Raw genomic sequence first — 23,104 nt, forward strand, 5'->3', positions numbered from 1 at the left:
AGGTCCATTGCCCATTTTTTAATTGGATCATTCATTTTCCTTTTATTTAGTTGTATAAGCTGTCTATAGATGTTGGAGATTAAACCTTTATCAGTGATAACATTTGCAAATATGTTTTCCCATACAGTGGGCTTTCTTGTTTTTTTGTTTTGTTTTGTTTTTAAATATATTTTACTGATTTTTTTACAGAGAGAGGGATAGAGTTAGAAACATCAATGAGAGAGAATCATTGATCAGTTGCCTCTTGCACACTCCCCACTGGGGATGTGCCCGCAGCCAGGATACATGCCCTTGACCAGAATCGAACCCTTTCAGTCCCCAGGCCGAGGCTCTATCCACTGAGCCAAACCAGTCTCGGCGCTTTCTTGTTGTTTTGTTGATGGTTTCTTTTGCTGTAAAAAAAGCTTTTTATTTTGATGGAGTCCCATTGTTTATTTTCTCTTTAGCTTCCATTGCCCTAGGGGCAGTATCAGTGAAGAAGTTCTTTTGGCATCTGTCTGAGATTTTGCTGCCTGTGGATGCCTCTAGTATTTTTATGGTTTCCCGTCTTATGTTTAAGTCCTGTATCCATTTTGAGTTATTTTTGTGTTGGTGTAAGTTGGTGATCTAGTGGTTTTCAGTTTCTTGCTCCCTCTCTTCTCCTTCCCGGAGGCACTCCATGATGCGGATGTTGGATTCTTGTTTTTAATGCTATTCTGATGGCTGATTTTGCTTCTTCATATTCCAAATCATTGATTTGATTCTTGGCATCTTCTACTTTACTGTTGATTTCCTAATAACATATTCTTCATTTCAGTTAGTGTATCTTTAATTTCTGACTAATCTTTTTTTTTATGTCTTTGATGTTCTCACTAAATTTTTTGAAGTTCTCAGTAAGATTTTGAGTATCCTTATAACCATTGTTTTGAACTCTGTATATAGTAGTTTGTTTGCTTCCATTTCATTTAATTCTCCTTCTGGAGATTTCTTCTGTTCTTTCATTTGTGACATTTGTCTTCACATTTTGGCTGCCTCCCTGTGTTTGTTTTCTGAATTAGGTATGTCTCCTGGAGTTGGTAGAGTGGCCTTGTGTAGTAGGTGTACTGTAGGTCCCCATGGCTCAGTCTCCCAGTCAGCTGAGCTGGCACTCTAGGTACGCCCTGTGTGGGCTGTGTGCACAGTCTCATGTAGTTGAGCCTTGGATGTGAGGGCGATCTGGCTGTGACATCTGTCACCCCATTGATCGCCAGGGTTGATTCGGCTGATCTGGCTGGCTAGGCAGGTGTTCCCCTCCTCCCTCACCGATCCATGTGCGTCCCTCCCGAAGCTGCGCGCTCGGTCGAAGAGGACGACTTTCCCCCAGGAGGAGAGGACCGGTCTTCGGTCAAGGGTATAGGAGTAGCTGCGCTCCCCTGCTAGAACCTCCACACAAGCTCTCATGTAGTTGAGCCTTGATTGCTGTTGGTGTCACTGGGAGGAGTTGATCTCCAGGCCAGTTGGCTGTGAGGACCAGCTGTGACTAAGTGGAAGAGCTGCTGTGAAGGAAGTTCCCCTGTGGAGCAGGACTTGCTTCAGTGGGGCTTTGCCCCTTGAGTGTGTTGCTGGTGGATGTGGAGTTGTGATCTGGTGTCTGAAGCTGTCCATTGGGTGCACTGGCTCTGGAGCCTCCCGGGAAGCGCAAAGTCTGCCACTGCCTGGGACCACCCTGCAGATGGCTGCTATTTGGAAGTATCAGGAGAGGGCTAGCTGTGAACCAAGGCAGGCTGGGGCTACTGCCAGGCCTGCGGCCACTTATCAAGAGTAATGGGGCACACTGAGGCCAACTGCTGCTTGTTTGAGATTTTAGGAAAGGTCTAAGGCCTGAGCCAAGACAGGCCATCCATATGAAAAAGCCACTGCAAACAGCTTGAGTGAGGCTGCAAACTGGGTGGGTCTGGGTCTCAGGTAATCACCAGGACATGGCAAAAGTATGGGCCAAGTCGATGGAGACTCATATCTGGTGGCTGCCTGTTAGCAACGTGGCAGGGAGGTCTCAGAGGTTCAGTGGCCTCTGCCAGCCCTTTTGTCTGGTAGAAAGCTGCCTTCAAATTCTTGCCCTAATACCAGACACCTTAGTTCCTTCCCATATGTCCCTGGATCCTTTCAAGCTGTTGCCCTATGGTTAATCAATGATTCTCTGTTATCATTGATGTCTCTCTCTCTCTCCCTCTCCCTTCCTCCCTGAAATCAATAAAAATATATTTTAAAAAATAAATTTTAAAAAGGCTGCTGCCTTAGTGCTGGTGCTCAGGGGGAGTGAGTCAGGTAAATCCGTGTGGGCCCTTTAAAAGGAATCGCCTGGGTCTCCCACAGCCTCCACATCACTCAGTCACAGTCCCTGTTGGTTTTCTTTTTCGTTTTTTACTTTTCCCCTGCTGGTTTTTATAGTCCAAGATTATAGGAACTTTGCCGAAACCAGTTTGGCTCAGCGGATAGGGCGTCAGTCTGCAGACGTAAGGGTCCCGGGTTAGATTCTGCTCAGGGGCATGTACATTGGTTCCGGTTGAGTCCCCAGTGGGGGGTTTGTAAGAGGCAGCTGGTCGATGTTTCTCTCTCATTGATTTTTCTGGCTCTCTATCCCTCTCCCTACCTCTCTATAAAAATTCAATAAAATATATTTTTAAAAAATTATAGGAACTTCTCTTCCCAACTCAGGGACCTTGGGCTGATGGGATCCCTATCTCCTCACAAGACACATTTGCAGCCAAGATATCCCTCCCAATAAAAAATAAATAAATAAATAAATAAATAAATAAATAAAAGCCAAAACCGGTTTGGCTCAGTGGATGGAGCATTGGCCTGTGGACTGAAAGGTCCCAGGTTCGATTCTGGTCAAGGGCATGTACTTGGTTGCGGGCACATCCCCAGTAGGGGGTGTGCAAGAGGCAGCTGATCTATGATTCTCTCTCATCGATGTTTCTAACTCTCTCTCTCTCTCTCTCTTCCTCTCTGTATAAAATCAATAAAATAAAAAAATAAAAATAAATAAAAAGCACCCAGACAGGTGTCAGACAAGCCTGTTCTGTGCCTCCGCCCCTCTTACCAGTCTGAATGCAGCTTTTTCTTTAATTCTCTAGCTTTTTATTCAGTCAGATTTCAGACAGTTCTGAATGATGACTGTTCTGTAGTTTAGTTGTGATTTTGATGTGGTTATGGGAGGAGGCAAGTACCATGTTTACCTACACCGCCATTTAGGTTGACTCTCCAAATTGCATTTACTTTTGACCAAACACCTAAAATACCCTTGTTTACAGATTTTAACACTGAAAGACACCAACTTAAAAGAAATGTGACAAGAAACAAATTAAGTCACTTGAGATCATCTACCAGGAAGCTTCTAGAAACAAACTGCTCTGGCATTTGGTGAAGCTCCAAAGGTACTGTAGAAGATGATGCATAATTACCTTAAATACAAGTAGTTTTCTGATACCTAGTCAACATTGCTACTTTCAGTACTTACCAAGTTATAATCTACGTAAACTCCCAAAGGAATAGCATTTCTGAAGTAAATAAGAACTTGACCGTAAACATCAGCACACATTACAAAGGCCCAAAGCCTGGGAAAAGCTGCTGAGCCAGGGGACGTCAGGAGGACAGCGTTAGGAGCAAACACCTCGTCACTCCAGGTGGCTAACGCAATAGCTGATAACATTTAAATCTAACAGACTTGAAAATAAGTTAACATTCGGAAAAGGGAAAAGATAAAGTTTACTCATAGTAATAAGTGAAGCAGTAGAGAAAGGTAATTTCTTCCAATTCCTCTTAAATAAAAACAGAAGTCCTACAGAACCTGGAGGTCACAACAGTATGATTTGTTAAAACGTTTCCTGAATTTCCATCTGCACAAAGAGCCCATCAAAGTCATTAATGGTGAGGTCTGACAGGCTCTGTTCCCAGACCCTGGCAGATGGCAAACAGCAGGTACTCACAAGCCTTCCCGGAAGCCGTCAATCAGCGCTTGGAAGAGAGGTTTATTGTGAGGGATTGTCTGGAGAATGTTCCCATCAGCGGTGACATACCCAATAGCCCACTGACCCAGACGAGTACAGCTCAGTCGGAATATGTAACTGAGAATAGAGGTAAACAGAGTCTTTAATACATGAGAAGTTCATATTAGGGTGAAGGAACAAAAATAAAAAACACCATCAATAATAGAATCTTCAATGACTCCAGACCAAAAAGCAAAGACACATAAGCCTAATTCTGAAGTGAATTGAAAGCATTTATCAAATTATCAGATCTGAATGAGTCAATTCCTCTGATAAATAGGCATCCATCGGCAGAAACATGGCCATTGGGGAACTAATCAAAGATCATGTTTTTTCTGTTTTAACGAAGATCATCAGAAAATAAATTTCAGGAGATAAGCCTCTGACTCATAGCGCTGACCTGCCAGGCTTGTGAATGAACTTCTGGAGCCGAGCTTTCACTTCGTCATACGTCAGGAACGCCATGTAGCCAGGGTGCGTGACAGCGAGACTGTTCCAGTTCCTGAGCAGCGAGGACCAGGGCTGAGAAAACACGACATCAATTGGATCATTTGGCTTGAGACAGGCAGCCCTCCTCAAAGGGAGGGACCTCAATTCTCAATCACAAATCCCCATTTATTGTCACAAATTTATTTTTTTTAAATATATTTTATTGATTTTTCGCAGAGAGGAAAAGAGAGGGATAGAGAGTTAGAAACATTGATGAGAGAGAATCATAGATCAGCTGCCTCTTGCACACCCCCTACTGGGGATGTGCCCGCAACCAAGGTACATGCCCTTGCCCGGAATCGAACCCGGGACCTTTCAGTCCGCAGGCCGACGCTCTATCAACTGAGCCAAACCGGTCCCGTCAATTGTCACAAATTTTTTATTGGATTGTCACTTTGAGGAAAGACAATGTGTTTGGGAGATAGGAACTGTGAAAACCTAAAAAGAAACAAATATATCCATATAGAAAAAACAACTTTACAAACTAAAATTTAAAAAAACTTTAAAGCAGTTCCAACAAACAGTTGTGAGGTTAGACCACAAGAACCCAAAGCACTGAACAAGGCAGAGACTGCGTTGCCACCAAGAAGCTCCACAGGCAGGTCATGCAGCTGTCACACACACAGAACCTTCAGGAAAGAAAAGTGCGTTCTTTTTGAAGCATCATTACATCTCAATATTAAAGTCAAGAATTTCAATACAATAGGAGAAAAGTTGGAAACATATGCAACTATCCACTAACAGAGAACTCATTAAATATGCCACATTACAGTCATGCACTGCACACTAATGTTTTGGTCAATGACACCCCCCTCCCCCCGTATACCATTAAGATGAAAATGGAGCTAAAAGTCCTGTCACCAATCACATCACAGCCATCCTGGCATTGGAGGGCACCCCATTGCTCCCGTGTCTGTGGCAGTGCTGGGTGAGCAGACCTACTGTGCTTCCAGTCCCATACAAGTACAGCACACAATCATTAAAACACATAATATCTGCTCCTAACAAAGGGCTCATACTGGCTTATACTGCATGTTTTATTGTCATTTTAGAGTGTACCTTTCTTTTTTCTTTTTTTTTAAATATATATATATTTTTAATTTATTTCAGAGAGGAAGGGAGAGGGAGATAGAAATATCATTGATGAAAGAGAATCACTGATTGGCTGCCTCCTGCACACGCCACTTTGGGGACTGAGCCTGCAACCTGGGCATGCCGGCAGTAGCCTCATAAATCATGTGTTTACTATGTATTTTAAATGCATCATTTTCTCTTACATTTGATCTAGCCTCATCTATATATATAAAAGCCTTATATGCTAAGTGTCTGACCCTTGAACCATTTGAACAGTCGCTAGGATGTGTACTGACCACCAGGGGGCAGATGTGCCAATTGGCAGGTTAGCTTGCTGTTGGGGTCCAGCTGATCAGGACTGAGCAAGACAGGCCAGACACATCCTGGAGCACTCATGCACCGGAGGGGTCCCTCAGCCTGACCTGGACTCTCTCACAATCCGGGACCCCTTGGGGGATCTCAGAGAGCCAGTTCCGGCCCGATTCCTACAGGCCAGGAAGAGGGACCCCACTGGTGCAAAAATCTGTGCACTGGGTCTCTGGTGTTGTTTTATAAACGAATGCAGCCTAAGTGCCCAGTGTTATAGTCTGCAGCAGTATATAGTAATGTCCTAGGCCTTCACATTCACTGACCACCCACTCAGTGACTCCCTGTCCTGCAAGATCCACTCATGAGAAGTGCCCTGTACAGGTGTTCCACATTGCAAATCTTTTATACAGTATTTTTCCTGTACCTTTTCTACGGTTAGCAAGCAAATACTTAGTCACTGTGCTACAACTGCCTACAGGACTCTGTACAGGAGCACGCTGTACAGGCGCACAGCCTTGGAGCGGCAGGCTACACCATTCGGTGGGGGTGTGCATAGGCTCTGACACTCAGGGTTGTGTAAGTGCACGTGATGATGTTTGTACAAGGATGAAACTGACTAACACGCATTTCTCAGAACAAATCCCTGTTGTTATGTAGCAAGTAACTGTATACCCATTTTCTGCACATTCTACAACCATTAAACTGATGCAAAAGAATTATTTAATAGCAAAGAAAGATGATAAATGTCAAGGTAAGAAAGCAGATTATATAGTTATTAGAGGCCTGGAGCATGAAATTCATGCATGGGGAGGGGGGGGGGCACTATCCTTCAGTCCAGCCTGAACCCTCTCCAATCTGGGACCCCTTGAGGGATGTTAAACTGCCTGTCAGAAATCACTCTCACAATCCAGGACTGCTGGCTCCCAACTGCTCAGTTGCCTGCCTTCCTGATTGCCCCTAACCATTTCTGCCTGCTGGCCTGATTACCCCCTAACCACTCCCCTACCAGCCTGATTTATGTCTAACTGCTCTCCTGCCAGCCTGTTTGCCCCTAACTGCCCTCCCCTGCAGGCCTGGTTTCCACCCCCCCCCCCCAATTGCCCTTACCTGCAGGCCTGATTGCCCTCAACTTCCTTCCTCTGCTGGCTTGGTCACCCCTAACTGCCCTCCCCTTAGGCTTGATCGCCCCCAACTGCCCTCCCTTGCAAGCCTGGTCCCTCCCAACTACCCTTCCCCTGCTGGCCATCTTGTGTCCACATGGGGGCAGGATCTTTGACCACATGGGGGCAGCCATCTTGTGTGTTGGAGTGATGGTCAATCTGCTACTACTCTTTTATTAGATAGGATGGAGGCCTGGTACACAGGTGGGGGCTGGCTGGTTTGCCCTGAAGGGTGTCCCAGATCAGGGTGGGGGTTCCCTTGGGGTATGGGGTGGCCTGGGCAAGTGGCCTGTGGTAGTTTGCAGGCCGGCCATGCCCCTCGGTGACCCAAGCGGAGGACTTGGTATCTGAGATTTATTTATCTTCTATAATTGAAACTTTGTAGCCTTGAGCGAGGCCAGGGCTGGCCAGAGCGGGCAGAAAGCTTGGCTTCCTCCATTGCCGCCGAAACCGGTTTGGCTCAGTGGTAGAGCGTCAGTCTGCGGACTGAAAGGTCCCAGGTTCGATTCCGGTCAAGGGCATGTACCTTGGTTGCGGGCACATCCCCGGTAGGGGGTGTGCAAGAGGCAGCTGGTCGATGTTTCTCTCTCACCGATGTTTCTAGCTCTCTCTCTCTCTCTCTGTAAAAAATCATTAAAAAAATATATTTAAAAAAAAAGAAAAGAAAAAAAAAAGAAAGCTTGGCTTCCTCCATTGCCAGGGAAACCCAAGCTTCCTTCTTGCTCCGTGGCCATAGCCATCTTGGTTGTGTTAATTTGCATACTATCTCCTGATTGGCTGGTGGGTGTGGCTTGTGGACATAATATAGTTAGGGTCAATTTGCATGTTTCTCTTTTATTAGTGTAGGCTATTTTTAACAAAAAGTACTGTCTGTGCATATACATATTTATATACAGCTATGAAGTACAAGGTAGTTCTAATCTTTTTTGCAACAATTTCTAGAATAGGTAAAAATATGTTTAATAATAAGCAAAATCCCAAATGTTATTTTAAAAAGCATTTTCTTCAGAAAAGCAGCAATAACTACTTTAACCAACTTTTTAGTGTCCTACCTGAAAGAGCCGTGTGAAGATGTCAAATTCAAAAACTGAAATATAATCATTGCAGGTCAGATCGATCGTGGACTTCAGAGCCATGGCCTCTAGCCCAGAACTGATGGGATGCACGTCATGGAGGGCCTGTCGGAAGCTCTTCCAAGGGACTATCGTCCTGGGGGGGTAAGGAGTGAGAAGGCAGAGTGAGGTGACAGATAATTCTGGGCAATGCCATAGTCAAGGAAAAGAGCCACATTAACCTCTCAATATCGACTTCAATTCTCTTAAAGAAGAGGAGCTATATTTTCGATTGAGGACAGAAAGGGAGTAAATGATATATTTCTTACCTATCAAATGAGTAAATTCACAACAGAAAGTCTTTTTCTACTGTTCTTTAACAGAATGTCATCTGTTTTATCATCTTTCTTCAGACCTTTGTTCTGTTAGAGAATGACCCCAACGTCACTACTTGAAAGCTGTGTTTAAGCTAACCTTTAAGACCATGTCAAACAGGGTGAGTTCCTGAGGAACCCGGACAGGAGGAACCGGCTGGAAGTTCAGGAAGAGCAGTTCTCACAGAGGTGAGTGAGAAACTGCTAAACTGAATATAAGTCTGATTACATCTAGATAGGGCTAGCAAGAGATATGATGTGATTTTTCTTCCTTAAGATCTTTAAAACAAATAAAGCCTTTGAGTAGAATATGTATTCGCCTGCCTGAAAAAACAAGTAGTGTTTGGAACTCTTTTCTAATGTAGTTATTAATTAAATTAAAGGAATAAAGTAAACTTATTCACATTCTCTTCAACTAAGGTTTTTAAGTTGTGATTATTCTATATTTTATATGTCAACACAATTTAAAAATATAAAAGTAGCATTTAAAGAGACTTACATTAGGATCTATATTTTCAACTGAAAACTTCAGATCTATAAGAACATTTATATTAAGGTAAAAACATAAGCGTGACTTATTAATCTGTCTATGTAATTTTAAACTTCTGTGTTTCAAAAGACAATATAACAAAGTAGAAAGACAAGCCATAGACTAGGAGAATATATTTGTAACGTAGTAAAGAATTAGTACCTTACCACAGGAAAAAGACAACGCAATAAGAAAGTGGAGACAGCAGGAAGAGCAACAGGCAAGTCAGAGTAAGAATCCGGACAGGCCGAAACTGGTTTGGCTCAGTGGATAGAGCGTCGGCCTGCGGACTGAAGGGTCCCGGGTTTGATTCCGGTCAAGGGCATGTACCTTGGTTGCGGGCACATCCCCTGTTGGGGGGTGTGCAAGAGGCAGCTGGTCGATGTTTCTCTCTCATCGATGTTTCTAACTTTCTAACCTTCTCCCTTCCTCTCCGTAAAAAATCAATAAAAATAAATATATATAAAATAAAAAGAATCCGGACAGTCGGAAATGTGAAAAGATGCTCAACCTGCCATGGATATTCAGCAAACTACGGTACTGATTCCTACGCCTGGCGTTAGACTGCGGAGCGACTGGAATTCACACATGCTGCCTTCGGGAAAGGAACTGGCGCAGCCGCTTTGGAAAGCAACTGGGCAATATTTGGCCAAGCAGAAGATGTGAACCCCCAGCTGGCAAGTACCCCTAGGTCTGAAAATACAGACAAGCTCTCGCAACTGTAGACAAATACAATTTTATTTGAGCTGCACTGTTGGCAACAGCAAATAATTTAAAATGTGAATGTCAATTAAAAGCGTAATGGATAGGGAGAGGAAGAGAGGAGTATTCCATCAAAGAGCATGGGTTTCAACGGAGGCTTATTTCTTTAAGAAAAGAAAAAAAAGATGCGGGCGGGGGGTGGTGGTGGTGTGCAGTGTGTTTCAGGGGTTGAGCATCGACCTGTGAACCAGGAGGTCACGGTTCGATTCCTGGTCAGGGCACAGGCCTGGGTTGCAGGCTTGACCCCCCAGTGTGGGGTGTGCAGGAGGCAGCCGATCATTGATTATCTCTCAGCATTGATGTTTCTCTCTCTCTCTCCCTCTCTCTTCCTCTGAAATCAACAAAATATGCATTTTTTTTAAAAAGGAGGGGGGGACGTTAATATTTATCAAAGCAGGATAGTATTCACAAACAGTCATTATTTTACTGTTTCCCATGCTTTAAGTATTTCATTCATAAAAAACTAAACAAAAACTCACAGTACCAGCCTCAGTTCCTCACAGTTCACACTCAGGACGTGAGACTCACTTTTCCCCAAAGGCTTTCCTCCAGAACTCGGCGGCGTCGGCCTTGGTGATGCGGAATGCGTCGCCCTGGAACAGGCCGCTGGGGAAGATGCCCTTCAGCTCGGCCAGCATGTGGCTGAAGATGAGCGACAGCTTGGTCAGGTTCCGCCTGGAGGGCAGAGACAGTGCGTCAGCCCGGCCTCGCCGGCGCTCAGTGCGCCTGTAAGCCCTTCGGCCCGGCCGCCGGAAGGAAGAGGAGAGGAGCTGCTGCCGACCCGGACAGCTGGCCCTGGACGGACGGCCGTGTCCCTGCACGTGTGGAGTTCTTTGATTAACGCCCACGGGGAGGTGAGTGTGTTTCTCTTCCTCATGGTTTCCTTAGTGGTTCCTATTCTCTAGCTTCCTTCATGGTAAGAACACAGCATCTAGTACGTAACAGACAGAATCCGTGCTGGCTCCCCGCTCTCAGCCCCGCCGGCCGCAGCGGAACTGGCCCGGGGGGGAGTGTGCTCCCTAAGCCACCAGCGACACTCCGGAGAGCACGTTTGTTCGAAGGAGGCCTTCAGAAGCTGTCTGCCCTAACGTCAGATGAAAGACCAAATATAACCGCGTTCCTGGTATCTTGAATCTACTACGCCCACTATTCCCTCCACTCAAATAGATGCTGGGTAGCAAATAAGGAAAAAATGACAGTGGTACATTTTAGAGATCTGACTCTGGGTGGTGGGCTCAGGGTGCAATACACAGATCCTGCCGAGGCCGGTTTGGCTCAGTGGATAGAGCGTCGGCCTGTGGACCGGAAGGTCCCGGGTTTGATTCCGGTCAAGGGCATGTACCTTGGTTGCGGGGACATCCCCAGTGGGGGGTGTGCAAGAGGCAGCTGGTCGATATTTCTCTCTCATCGAAGTTTCTGGCTCTCTATCCCTCTCAATTCCTCTCTGTGTAAAATCAATAAAATATATTAAAAAACAAAACAAAACACAGCTCCTGTCACATAGAAGTGCATACCTGAAACCTGTATGTTCATGTGAACCAATGGCACCCCAATAAATATAATTAAAGAAAAAAAGAACGTTACACTACTAGACTAAGAGAAAGGAAATGTTAGAAAAGCAAAATATAGCCGAGACCGGTTTGGCTCAATGGATAGAGCGTCGGCTTGGGGACTGAAGGGTCCCGGGTTCGATTCTGGTCAAGGGCATGTACCTTGGTTGCGGGCATATCCCCAGTAGGGGGTGTGCAAGAGGCAGCTGATCGATGACTCTCTCTCATCGATGTTTCTAACTCTCTATCTCTCTCCCTTCCTCTCTGTACAAAATCAATAAAATATATTAAAAAAAAAAAGAAAAGCAAAATATATTAATTCCTGCTTTGCATAAGCTATTCTAAGCAAGAAAATTATCGTAAATCTCATAAAGTTATCAATAAAAAGGACTATTTAAATGTCCAGATCTAACCAATATTTTCACTGAACCAGACCCTAAAGGTTTTACAAAAACAACTCTTCCATTAACTTCATGCTAGTAACCTCTGTTTAATGGCTGAGATTGTAAATATGTCACGCTATCAATTTAACACATCAGCTAATATCTCCACTTTGGGTACGTCCTTTAAGCAGTAGTCTTTATCTTTAATGGTAAAGCAAGATATAGATGCTTTCGATACCGTCATACTCCAGTAGCTACTGACTGCCCTGGCTTGCTTTCCCTTGCCTCAATAATTCGTAGTTATGTATTTAAAAGTCGATTCTTGCCATATAAGTGGACTATAAAATTTCAAATAAATTCAGGATCAAATTTGATTGCCTAAAAGATCTCTGATACAGACCCTCCTGTGTTTGTGCCCCTGAGCCAGCCTCGGCCGCCCCAGCCGACTTCTGTGCCGCTTCCGCTGCACCCGCCCCACCCGCCGCGCAGCTTCGGCTTCTCGTGCCCATGTGCTCGCAGCACATCAGCTCTCCTAGCTTCCTCTTTCTTTTCTGGAAGCACCTACACAAACCGGCAAATATTAACATGCTTTGAAAACGGTCTGAAATAATTCAGATCCTAGAGAGTGAATGCCTAACCTCCATCACTGTTTTCCTCATTACTGTTTGCACTTTGAGAGCCTTTATCTATTGCTGATTAGGACTTTTACTGTCTCAAAAATAAAAAATAAAAGAGGAAAGATCAAGACTATATCACAGAGGGATTCTGAATCAGCTAACTTAGGAGTATGAACCCTGACCTCCTGGTTCATGGGTCAACACTCACCCACTGAGTCACGCTGGTCAGGCTAAACATCACTTCTTAGGAGGCCAGCTGGAAGCCGCTGCCTTAAAATGTGCCAGCGTGTCCCTGGTCTCCCACTCAGAGCCCGCCTTCCAGGGTTCCTGTGTGCGCGGAGCAGCCACTTCGGGGCGCTTCCTCCCCAACCTGGGCCTCTGGCACGTGGCTCCCTCATCCACCAGCGCGGCCCTCGCCCCCCCTGCCCTACCGGGTGCCAGCACTGGGTGGCGAACGGGACAGACAGCAATGCTGGCGGCGGAGCACCCATCCCGCAGCCGCACGGGAGCAGACCGGCTGGGGTTCGGTGCAGGAAGGCACCGCCGATGGGGCTCACAGCCCCACCCCGAGGGGCTTCTCCAGAGAGCGGGGGACCCTAAGCCTCCTGACCCCCAGGCCGGGGCAGGCGGAGCCCAAGCAGCGGCTGCTAACACGCACATCACAGCAAGAACGCCCGGGCCTCCCAGCGTGGCCAGCCCCCACAGCGCCCCGGTCCCACCGCTCCCGGCAGCGCCCTGGTCCGCCGCCCTGGTCCTCCCCCCCCCCCCCCCCGCCCCCGCCCCCCGCAGCGCCCCAGACCCAGCCGCTGTGCGATGCCCTGGCTGTGCGATGCCCTGGCTGTGCGATGCCCTGGCGCTCTGAGGAGACTCCTTTCCGCTCCAGCCGCAGCCACAGCACCAGCACCCGTTCCTCAGCCCAGTGTTTGCGGCCATTCGAGCTCTAACAGCTCCGATCAGGCCACTGCATCTCCCCCCCCACACACACAATCAAGACTGGTGTCGCTCTTTTCACCTCCCTGTGAACGGGCCTACCCCCAAATTAATGACCTCAGGACTAAAGGAACAGCATACATGTTCTTTTATCTTTCAGCTAATAAGTGACTAACATTTGTATGCTACTAAGATATATTAAAAATTATAGCTCCTGCCGGGACCGGTTTGGCTCAATGGATAGAGCGTCGGCTTGGGGACTGAAGGGTCCCGGGTTCGATTCCGGTCAAGGGCATGTACCTGGGTTGCGGGCACATCCCCAGTGGGGGGTGTGCAAGAGGCAGCTGGTCGATGTTTCTCTCTCATCGATGTTTCTAACTCTCTATCTCTCTCCCTTCCTCTCTGTATAAAATCAATAAAAAATATATTTTAAAAAAATTATAGCTCCTGTTTTAGCCTCAAAGGTAGAAAAATAAATACCACCTGATAGGAAGCACAACCACTATTTCTATACATCAATCAAGAGTGTTTAAAAAAAAAAAGGGTGTTGGAAGCCTTTATAACAGGGGTCCTCAAACTTTTTAAAGTGGGGGCCAGATCACGGTCCCTCAGAGAGCTGGAGGGCCGGACTATATGAACTACTAATTCCTACTGTAACACCTCGGCTGCGCTCACTGCCCAAAAAACCTGGCGGGCCGGATCAGACTCCTCTGCGGGCCGCATGTGGCCCGCGGGCCGTAGTTTGAAGACCCCTGCTTTATAAGAATAAGCGATTGCCCTGGCCGTTGCTCAGTGGTTAGAGCGCCAGCCTGCACACTGAAGGGTCATGGGTTCGATTCCCAGTCAAGTGCACAAACCTGGGTTGCATGTCTGCTGCCCACCCCCTGGTCGGGGCACCAGCAGGAGGCAACAGTTAATGTGTCTTTCTCACACTGACGTTTCTGTCTACCTTTCTCTCTTCCCGCCTCCCTTCCACTCTCTTTGAAAAGCAATGGAAAAAATACCCTCTAGTGAGATTAACAAACACACAAACAGAATAAAAGCGATAAACAGACTCCAGAGGAGAATGCTGGCCCACGCCTGACCTCGCACAGAGCAGGGACACACTGCAGCCTTGGCCAGAGCGCCTTGCAGGGCAGCGGCACGGGGAGAGGACATCGGAGGGAGAGAAATTACCCCAAACACCGGAAGGTATTTACTGACACGGCAAGCGCTGTCACTGGGGACAGACAGACACTATACTTTCTGTCCGGAAGACAACACAGCTGGCGCTAGCATGCGGTTTAAGACAAGTACTGAGAGCAGCACCACTCATTTTTGTCTTAATGAGAATTCCTTAGAAGCACAGTCACGGTTTCAAGAATAAAAGACTGTTAAGAAGTGAATCTTAAGAGATTGAGTTCTTTAGAAAAAAATGACCTACAAAACAATTAGCCTAAAGTATTCATAAAGATATTCTCACTTAGGGTTACTATTTTTTTTTAATGTATTTTATTGATTTTTTATAGAGAGGAAGGGAGAGAGATAGATAGTCAGAAACATTGATGAGAGAGCAACATCAATCAGCTGCCTCCTGCACACCCCCTACTGGGGATGTGCCCGCCACCAAGGTACATGCCCTTGACCGGAATCGAACCTGGGACCCTTCAGTCCGCAGGCCGATGCTCTGTCCACTGAGCCAAACCGGTTAGCGTAGGTTTACTATTTTTTGAAACTCCATTTTGATAGTCAGTGATAGATTCTATCATCGACAAGCATGCTTTTGAAACTCCTTCTACAAAGGAGTATCTGGAAATACATACATGTGATAATAGTCACAAGGACTAGAGACCTAAAATGCATCTCCTGGCCTCACTCACTCACTGTCTGCTTAGGCAGTTAGCCTCCCTGGCCGCTCTGCACAACGTAATAACGCCAGCTGGGATCTTTATCGTGAAGATCTCTGCCCATATATAAACACGTACAAATATACTCTTATGTATGCTTACCATGGATTTGAAATTGGGAAAGAAACCTTAACTGCTAGTTTAATGTCATAAGAGGGTTGAAGAAGGAAGACCTGAGAGAAAGACATCTATGCTCATCTTTATATGTCTGAGAATTAAAAATTTTATCAATAAATAATTTTTAAAAGCATATTTAATTCCTGCCTGCAAAGAATTGAAATCTGGTGGAATTTAAGTGAACAGTTCATTGTATAACCCATATATGGGGTCTGAAAAATTAAGATGACAAACTAAAATTTGTTAATCTACTCTTGTTACGAGGGACTGATTAGATCCCAGAATGGTAATTATTTCACTCCACGAATTTTATAATTTCTGAAGAAATAACACAGAAATATATAAAAATCTCAGCCATTTCAAAATATAGTCCCATGTGAAAATGGTTCCAATATTCAGAAAGAAGTTTCTTTAATTTTTAAAAAGAGAAACAGAGCTTTCCTTTAAAAAAAGTGGTGCAGCCGAAACTGATTTGGCTCAATGGATAAAGTGTCGGCCTGCGGACTGAAAGGTCCCGGGCTCGATTCTGGTCAAGGGCGCATACCTTGGTTGCTGGCACACCCCCAGTGGGGGGTGTGCAAGAGGCAGCTGATCAATGATTCTCTCTCATTGATGTTTCTAACTCTTTATCCCTCTCTCTTCCTATCTGTAACAAAATCAATAAAAATATGTTTTTAAAAAAATAAACTGTGGGATCTGAGGGACAGGCATAGGACTGCTGTAAAATCTTCCAACTTTTCTGCATGACTGAAAAATTTCATAATAAAACATTAGGGGGACGACAAAATCTATTTTAATATTTGTGGACTGAATGATCCTGTAATTCCCAGTGGGAAAACTTCAAAATTATTAACATTTTTTAATATAATGGGTAACAAACTGTACAACATTGTATGATACCATTTTGGGCTTGTAAAATATTCCCCAAATGAGGTCACACTATAACTCATTCTCTGCTAATCAACATGGTATGAGCTGAAAAATTCACATAGATGATGATTATGCTGCTGAAAGGTGATCAGTTCTCTTAGGTATTTCACGTACTGACCACTTCAGGGGTCAATGTGCTGCTTTTCCTGTTCATCGTTAACGTGGCAGACAAACAGTGTGATCCGAAGACTGCTGAGTGAGCGCACTGGGACGGTCTATAGCTCAGCGGCAGCATCCTGTCGGTGACCAGCTTTAAAATAGCACAGCGGCGTCTCTCAGCTGCACAGGAAGCCAGCGCAGTGCTGTTAACGCTCATCTCCTAAACTGCTTCTTAAAAAGGGCAAAACGAAAACCGTCACCTGCAGAAGGAGCTCTAAGCCAATATATCTCAAAACACCACGCCCTTCTTCGCTAGACACACAGGAAGGGCATCGGCCCTGTGGCCCCGGCTGAGACTCCCAGCTTCCTGGAGGCCCACCCACCCACCTCCCGGACACGGAGCTCGTTCCCCAGGTCCATACGAGGATCTCCAACACGCCCTCCGACTTCCACCGCCGGAGCTCTGAGAGACTCCATCTCCTTATCCCTCTACACGCAATCTTCGATGACCTCCCAAAACACCAAAAACTCCACATCGCTCTGTTGTAGCGAAAGCACTCAGTGTGCTCCTGACCCGCCGCTCCAGAGGGGCCGCTCGGTATTTCCCTCCTGCCTCCCGTTATACCCTCCTGCTGGCCGGGGACAGCGTCACAAAAACACCACGTTAACTCCAACAGCCGCCACGCGTCAGATACTCCACTAACGGCAGGTGAGCAGCGCTGCGAGGCAGAACTGACTCAGCCTCCTGGGCAAATGGGAAACCAGGACTGGTGACATTCAATAGCTGCCCAAGGTCCTGGTGCCTAGCCACTTCCTTTCAGGGACTGGCTACTGCATGCTGCCCACTCAGGTGTACTTGAAAGGCTCTCTTCTTGGTGTGTGGGGAGGGGAACAGGTCTGCGAGTCTTCATTCAGGATCAACTCTACAACTTGTCCATATTCTGCACAGGCTCCGTGTTCTACTTTGGATCAGCCGTCTCTTCCCCAGCCAGGAGGGCACGCAGGGCCGAAGGTGTCTTCAACTCCCCAGCACGGCGGTAGCACTAAGTTCCATAATGACTACAGAGTTCTCGGTGTGCTGCAGAGTCCCGGGGTCCTCCGGGCTCTTGTGGAGCGGGTGTGTGTTGTTTCCATAACAACACTAAGACAGCATGTGATCGGCCTTTTCCACCGTGTTGACATTTACACTGATTGCATAAACTATGGTGGTGAGACTGCTGGTGCCCCCACATGAATCAAGACAGTAGCACTGGACTACATACATGGTCACTGCATTCTTCACGGGTCTTGCATCAAATCAAATTGTTAGCTGCATGCAATATCCTTGATGAAGCAGGAAAGTGACAATTTTGTTAAATCTTGATGCTCAGGACATTTTTAATGTCTGCATGACAAAATGAGAAGTTCACAGAGACCACTTCTGTTGTAATGTCTTCAGAAAGAGCGCTTTTGCAATGTTTAAACCGTTAGTGTAAGTAGCTTCTTTTTTTCATAAAACTTTTTAAAATCATTTAATCAGTTTAAGTATACAATTCAGTAGCATTAAGTATATTCACAATGTTTTGTAACTATCACCATTAACCATTTCCAGAATTTTTCATCATCCCAAACAGAATTAGCAATAACTTCACACTCGCTCTGTGCCCAGCTAATCCTGCCCTTTCTGTGCTTTCTGTCTCTCTGAATTAGCCTATTCTAAATACCTGACAAAGCGAAATAATACAATAGCTTGTCCTTTTGTTTCTGGCTTATTTCACTTAGCATAACATTTTAGGTTCATCCCTGTGGCAGCATGTATCAGAATTTCTTTCCTCATTACAGCTGAGAAAGATTGCCTTGTATGGACAGACCACATTCCTCTACTGAGGGACACCCGAGTGGGTCCACCTTGTGGCTGTTGTGAGTAATGCTGCTGGAACACGTGTGTGCAAATACCCGTTCAAGCCTCTGCTTTCCAGTACTTGGGTAAACATCTATTATAGGACAGAGCAGATGGTAGTGCTATTTTCAACGTTGTGAGGAGCCGCCCATCGCTGGACAGTGACCGCACCACTTCACAGCGCGGCCAGCGGTGCCCGCGGCCCAGTCTCCAGAGCTCCGCCAACACTTACCAGTTTCCCTTTCGGGCAACTCCACCAGAATGGGTGTGAAGTGCTATCTTATGGCTTTGATGTGCATTTCTCTAAAGACTAATGCTACTCAGCCTCTTTTCATGAGCTTATTGGCTAATTGTGTAACTTCTTTGAAAAAATATCTATTCATATATTATATTTTGCTCATTTTTTTCATTAGACTGTTCTTTTGTTGTTGAATTGTAGTTCTGGATATTAATCACATATGTGATTTATAAATATTGCTGCCCAATTTTTGGGTTTTCTTTTCACTCTCCTTAATGTCCTTTGAAGAATAAAAATTTTTTTAATTGAATTTATTGCCGAAACCAGTTTGGCTCAGTGGATAGAGCGTCGGCCTGGGGACTGAAGGGTCCCAGATTCGATTCTGGTCAAGGGCATGTACCTTGGTTGCGGGCACATCCCCAGTAGGGGGCGTGCAAGAGGCGGCTGATGGATGTTTCTCTCTCATCGATGTTTCTAACTCTCTATCTCTCTCTCTTCCTCTCTGTTGAAAATAAATAAAAATATATATTTAAAAATAAAAAATAAATAAAATAGTATTGGGTGATGTTAATAAAATTATGCAGGTTTCAGGTATACAATTGTGAAATACATCATCTGTATATTGTATGTTTACCACCCAAGTCTCTTTCCATCGCCATTTATCCCCACTTTCCCCTCTTCTACCTCCCTCTAACCCCCAAAGCATAAAGTTTTACATTTTGATGAAGTTCAATTATCTGATTTTTTTCCTTTGTCTGTGATTTGGTGTCATAAAAAAAAAAAAAAAAAAAAAATCATTGACCAATCTGAGATCATGGAGCTATTTCACCAGTTTTCTTCTAAGGCTTTTATATTTTAGCTCTTAAATTTAGATCTTTGATTTTGAGATAATTTTTATATATGCTGTGCGTAGTGTCCAACTTCATTCTTTTGCATATAGAATCCATTTTTCCCAGCACCATATGTTGAAAAGACTGTCTTTTCCTTCAAGTGGACTTGGAATTCTTGTTGAAAATTAATTGACCCCACGTGTGAGGGTTTATTTCTGGGCTCTCTATATTTCTGTCCTTATGCCAGCACCACACGATCCTGATTGCTATGGCTTTGTAGTAAAACTCTGAAATGAAGAAATGTGAGTCCTCCAACTCTGTTCTTTTTAAGATTGTTTTGGCTATTCAAGGTTCCTTGAGATTCTTTACGAATTTAGGATCAGCATGTCAATTTCTGGAAAAAAGGCAACTGGGATTCTGATCGGAATTTTGGCGGGCCGTAGATCAATTTGGAGTACTGTCATTTTTTAAAATTTATCTTTACTGTTGAAAATATTGCAGATGTTCCTGTTTCCCCACTGACCCCCTCCACCCTGCACCTGCCCCCGCAAGGACTTACCACACTACTGTGTGCCCAGGGGTCATGCATATAGGCATACAAGTTCTTTGGCTAGTCTCTCCCAGCCCTGCTCCCCTCTTCCCTCTGAGACTCCACACTCTGCTCCATGCTCCCATGTCTCTGGATCTATGTTGTTCATCATATATTTTGTTCATTGGATTCCACATATGAGTGAGATCAGTGATACTTGTCTTTCTCTGACTGGCTTATTTCGCTTAACATAATGCTGTCCACGTCGCTCCATGCTGTCTCAGAGGTAAGAGATCCTTCTTTTTCACATCTGCATAGTACTTCATTGTGTAAATAAACCACTTCTTCTTATCCACTCATCTGCTATGGACACACGGGCTGTCTCAAGTTCTTAGCTGTTGTAAATTGCGCTGCCACCCTAATACTGAGTCTCTCACTTTATAACCATGGGATGTCTTTCCAATTATTTAGGTCTTCCACTTCTTTCAGCAGCATTTTGTAGTTTTCAGTGTAGAAGTGTTGAATTTATCCCTAACTAGTATATTCTTTCTGATGATATTGTAAATGGGATTGCTTTCTTAATTTCATTTTTGGACAGTTTATTGCTGATGTATAGAATACAATTGATTTTATATATTGACCTTGTATCCTGTACTTTGTAGAACTTATTTACTAGTTCTAGTCGGGGTTTTTTTAGTGGATTCCTTAGGATTTTTTATAAACAAGATCATTTTATGTGCAAATAGACAGATAATTTTACTTCTTCCTTTCCTTTATGGACACATTTTTCTTTATCCTGTTTACTTGCTCTGCCAGAACCTCACCTGTGGGAGCAGAAGTGATGCTGAACAGCAGCGGTGAGAGCAGACACCTTCATCTCGCTCCTGAGGTCGGAGGAAGCTTGCAGCCTGTGGCGTGGGTGGAACACCATTTACTAAGGGATAACTAACACAGTACGGCGGCTCAGACGGGGTATTCGGCACACAGTTTCTCCACAATGAATGAAGTGACCTGATACTTTAAGGAAAACAACGGATAGTTTGTGTTGCCAGTGATACACTCGAGAATTTTGGAAAATTTCTATCCACTATGAGCTTAACAGCTTCCCAATAAAACTTTTCTAATGAGATTTAATTAATTAATGTGATTGTACAATGATGTGTCAACACTTAAAAAACCTACATAACCTAGTAATATTTTCCAAGAGACTAATGTTGATATTACAAAATCATACATGAATAAAAGACTAATTCCAAGGGCAAGACCATGGATTTTAATGTAATAAAGTACAAAATATTCTTTGAGGTGGTCTAAAAGATTTGCAAAAATGCAAAACTCTTTTAAAAAATATTTCCAAAAAAAATTCCCATAAAAATGTTTCCATGTTAAAATGTAATGGGCTTATCACTGCTATTCTAAAATGTTGTTTAAATGTTATTTTATCTATTTAAATATTTTTAATTTCTTGGTTTTAATACTGAATATGGTTAATATTGAGATATACCAGTATAACCCAAATACACAAAGCTCTTTAATGTCCTCAGTGATTTTTAGAATGTAAAGGATCTTAAAATTAAAAAAGTTTGAGGAAAAAAATTACATTAATAATCAAAGCTCTGGACAACCAGATCTATAGCTTTAAGAAACAAAGTACTTTAGGCGCTACTAGCACACAGCCGACCCTAGTGATGCTGCTTCCTAAGAAGCCGAAGGCGTGACTGCGTGTGCTCCAGGGAAGCAGCAGCTCGGGACCGACTGCGACCTCCCAGCTCTGCCCCGAAGGCTGGAGCGGGCTGGGGCTCCATCACCTCCTCTGTGGCCACTGGGACCGATCTCCAGCCTCCGGACACGGGGCTTAGCACTGCATGTAACTGAGCTGGCCCAGGTCACTGCGTCTAACCAAGCATGTAATAAACAACGTTTTTCAGGATTTCTCTTGTGAATCCACGTGGTACCTAAAAAGTATCCCATTTTTTTTCCTTCTTTTAAAAATAATTTGATTGATTACATATTCATTGTATAAAATGTTGAAAATATAAACAGAAAGAAAACTAAAATTACCTCTAATTATAATACCTAGAAATAACTACTTTTGAGATTTTGGTATAATTTCTCTTCCTCCCTCTCTCTCTAAAAATCTATTTTTGAAAATCTTAAAGAGAAAAAACGCCCTTTCAGAAAAACTCTCCTATGGCAGCCTGCTATGTAGAGGAGAAGGTGTAGAGGTCAAAGAGCAGCTCTTTACAATCCATTCCAACCTGCATTTCCAGACAGACAGACTGCGCATGTCCGGAAACACGTCTCCACGCCCTGCGTTAGAGGCCGCTTCTGCACTCTTCGGCCCAGAGAAGTCCTCCCCCCAAAAGCTGGCTCCGATAACACCTTCTCGGCGTCACACTCCCTAACGCCACGAAGCAAAACTGTATTTTCACAGCATTTTGTACACATCTCCGCTAAAGCATGTATCATGCTGCATCATAATTAAATGTGTAACTCTTCTTTTCACCTAGAATTTAAACAGAACCTAGTTAAGTGTAGATGGCAATTAAATTTTTTAAAGTTCTGGTACCTAATAAAGTAAAATTATATTTTTAATAATTTCTTTAAACTCAACAATACAAAACTAGTTAGCTAAGGTCCATACAGTCAAGGTTTTAACATAAGTCATGAAATTAAAATAATTAAAAGGAATAAAGTTCATTTTCATATAAACTAGAAGTTACAAATGTTCCTACACATTGAATTTAGTCACCCGGTATCTTTCCAAAGAAAAAGAAAAGGACTAGTGTCCGGACCGACCCTGAGCGGTGTGCGGCAGCAAAGATCACAGGAAGAGCGATGTGCATCAAATGGTGAGAAACAGAACCTAAAACAGCAGCCTCTGGGCACGGACATCAGGCAGTGAGCTCCTGCTTAATGCCCTCAGAAAGGACCGCCCCTACTTCAGGTCACCTCAAGAGTAGTTTATTCCCGCCGGGACCGGTTTGGCTCAGTGGATAGAGCATCGGCCTGCAGACTGAAAGGTCCCGGGTTCGATTCCGGTCAAGGGCATGTACCTTGGTTGCGGGCACATCCCCAGTAGGGGGGTGTGCAAGAGGCAGCTGATCAATGATTCTCATCAATGTTTCTAACTCTCTATCCCTCTCTCTTCCTCTCTGTGAAAAATCAATAAAATATATATATATTTTTTTTTTTAAAAAAGAGTAGTTTATTCCCTAAAAACAACTAGTGGAACTTAGACTTTTTACTTGTTTTAGATGAGTTAATCTTTACTTTCAATTGAATAAGACCAAATACAACTATATCCACATACACGGAATGGCCAGATTATTATGATCTCTGAACACAATAATCTGGCCC

At 44.4% G+C, this 23,104-nt stretch overlaps 1 protein-coding gene across 1 annotated transcript in view; it reads right to left on the reverse strand.

The window, feature by feature from the left end:
- CBL (Cbl proto-oncogene) overlaps positions 1–23,104 on the reverse strand; it is a 94,926-nt gene that overhangs the window by 37,342 nt on the left and 34,480 nt on the right. The window contains exons 3-6 of the mRNA XM_084895568.1: positions 10,285–10,431; positions 8,092–8,248; positions 4,408–4,529; positions 3,948–4,085 (exon numbers count right to left, since the gene is read on the reverse strand). Coding sequence (XP_084751694.1) covers positions 3,948–4,085; positions 4,408–4,529; positions 8,092–8,248; positions 10,285–10,431 — 564 coding nt within the window. The remainder of the gene's footprint in view (positions 1–3,947; positions 4,086–4,407; positions 4,530–8,091; positions 8,249–10,284; positions 10,432–23,104) is intronic.

Source organism: Pipistrellus hanaki (assembly GCF_964339955.1).
Source record: "Pipistrellus hanaki genome assembly, chromosome: 9".
In the NCBI taxonomy this organism is placed as follows: domain Eukaryota; kingdom Metazoa; phylum Chordata; class Mammalia; order Chiroptera; family Vespertilionidae; genus Pipistrellus; species Pipistrellus hanaki.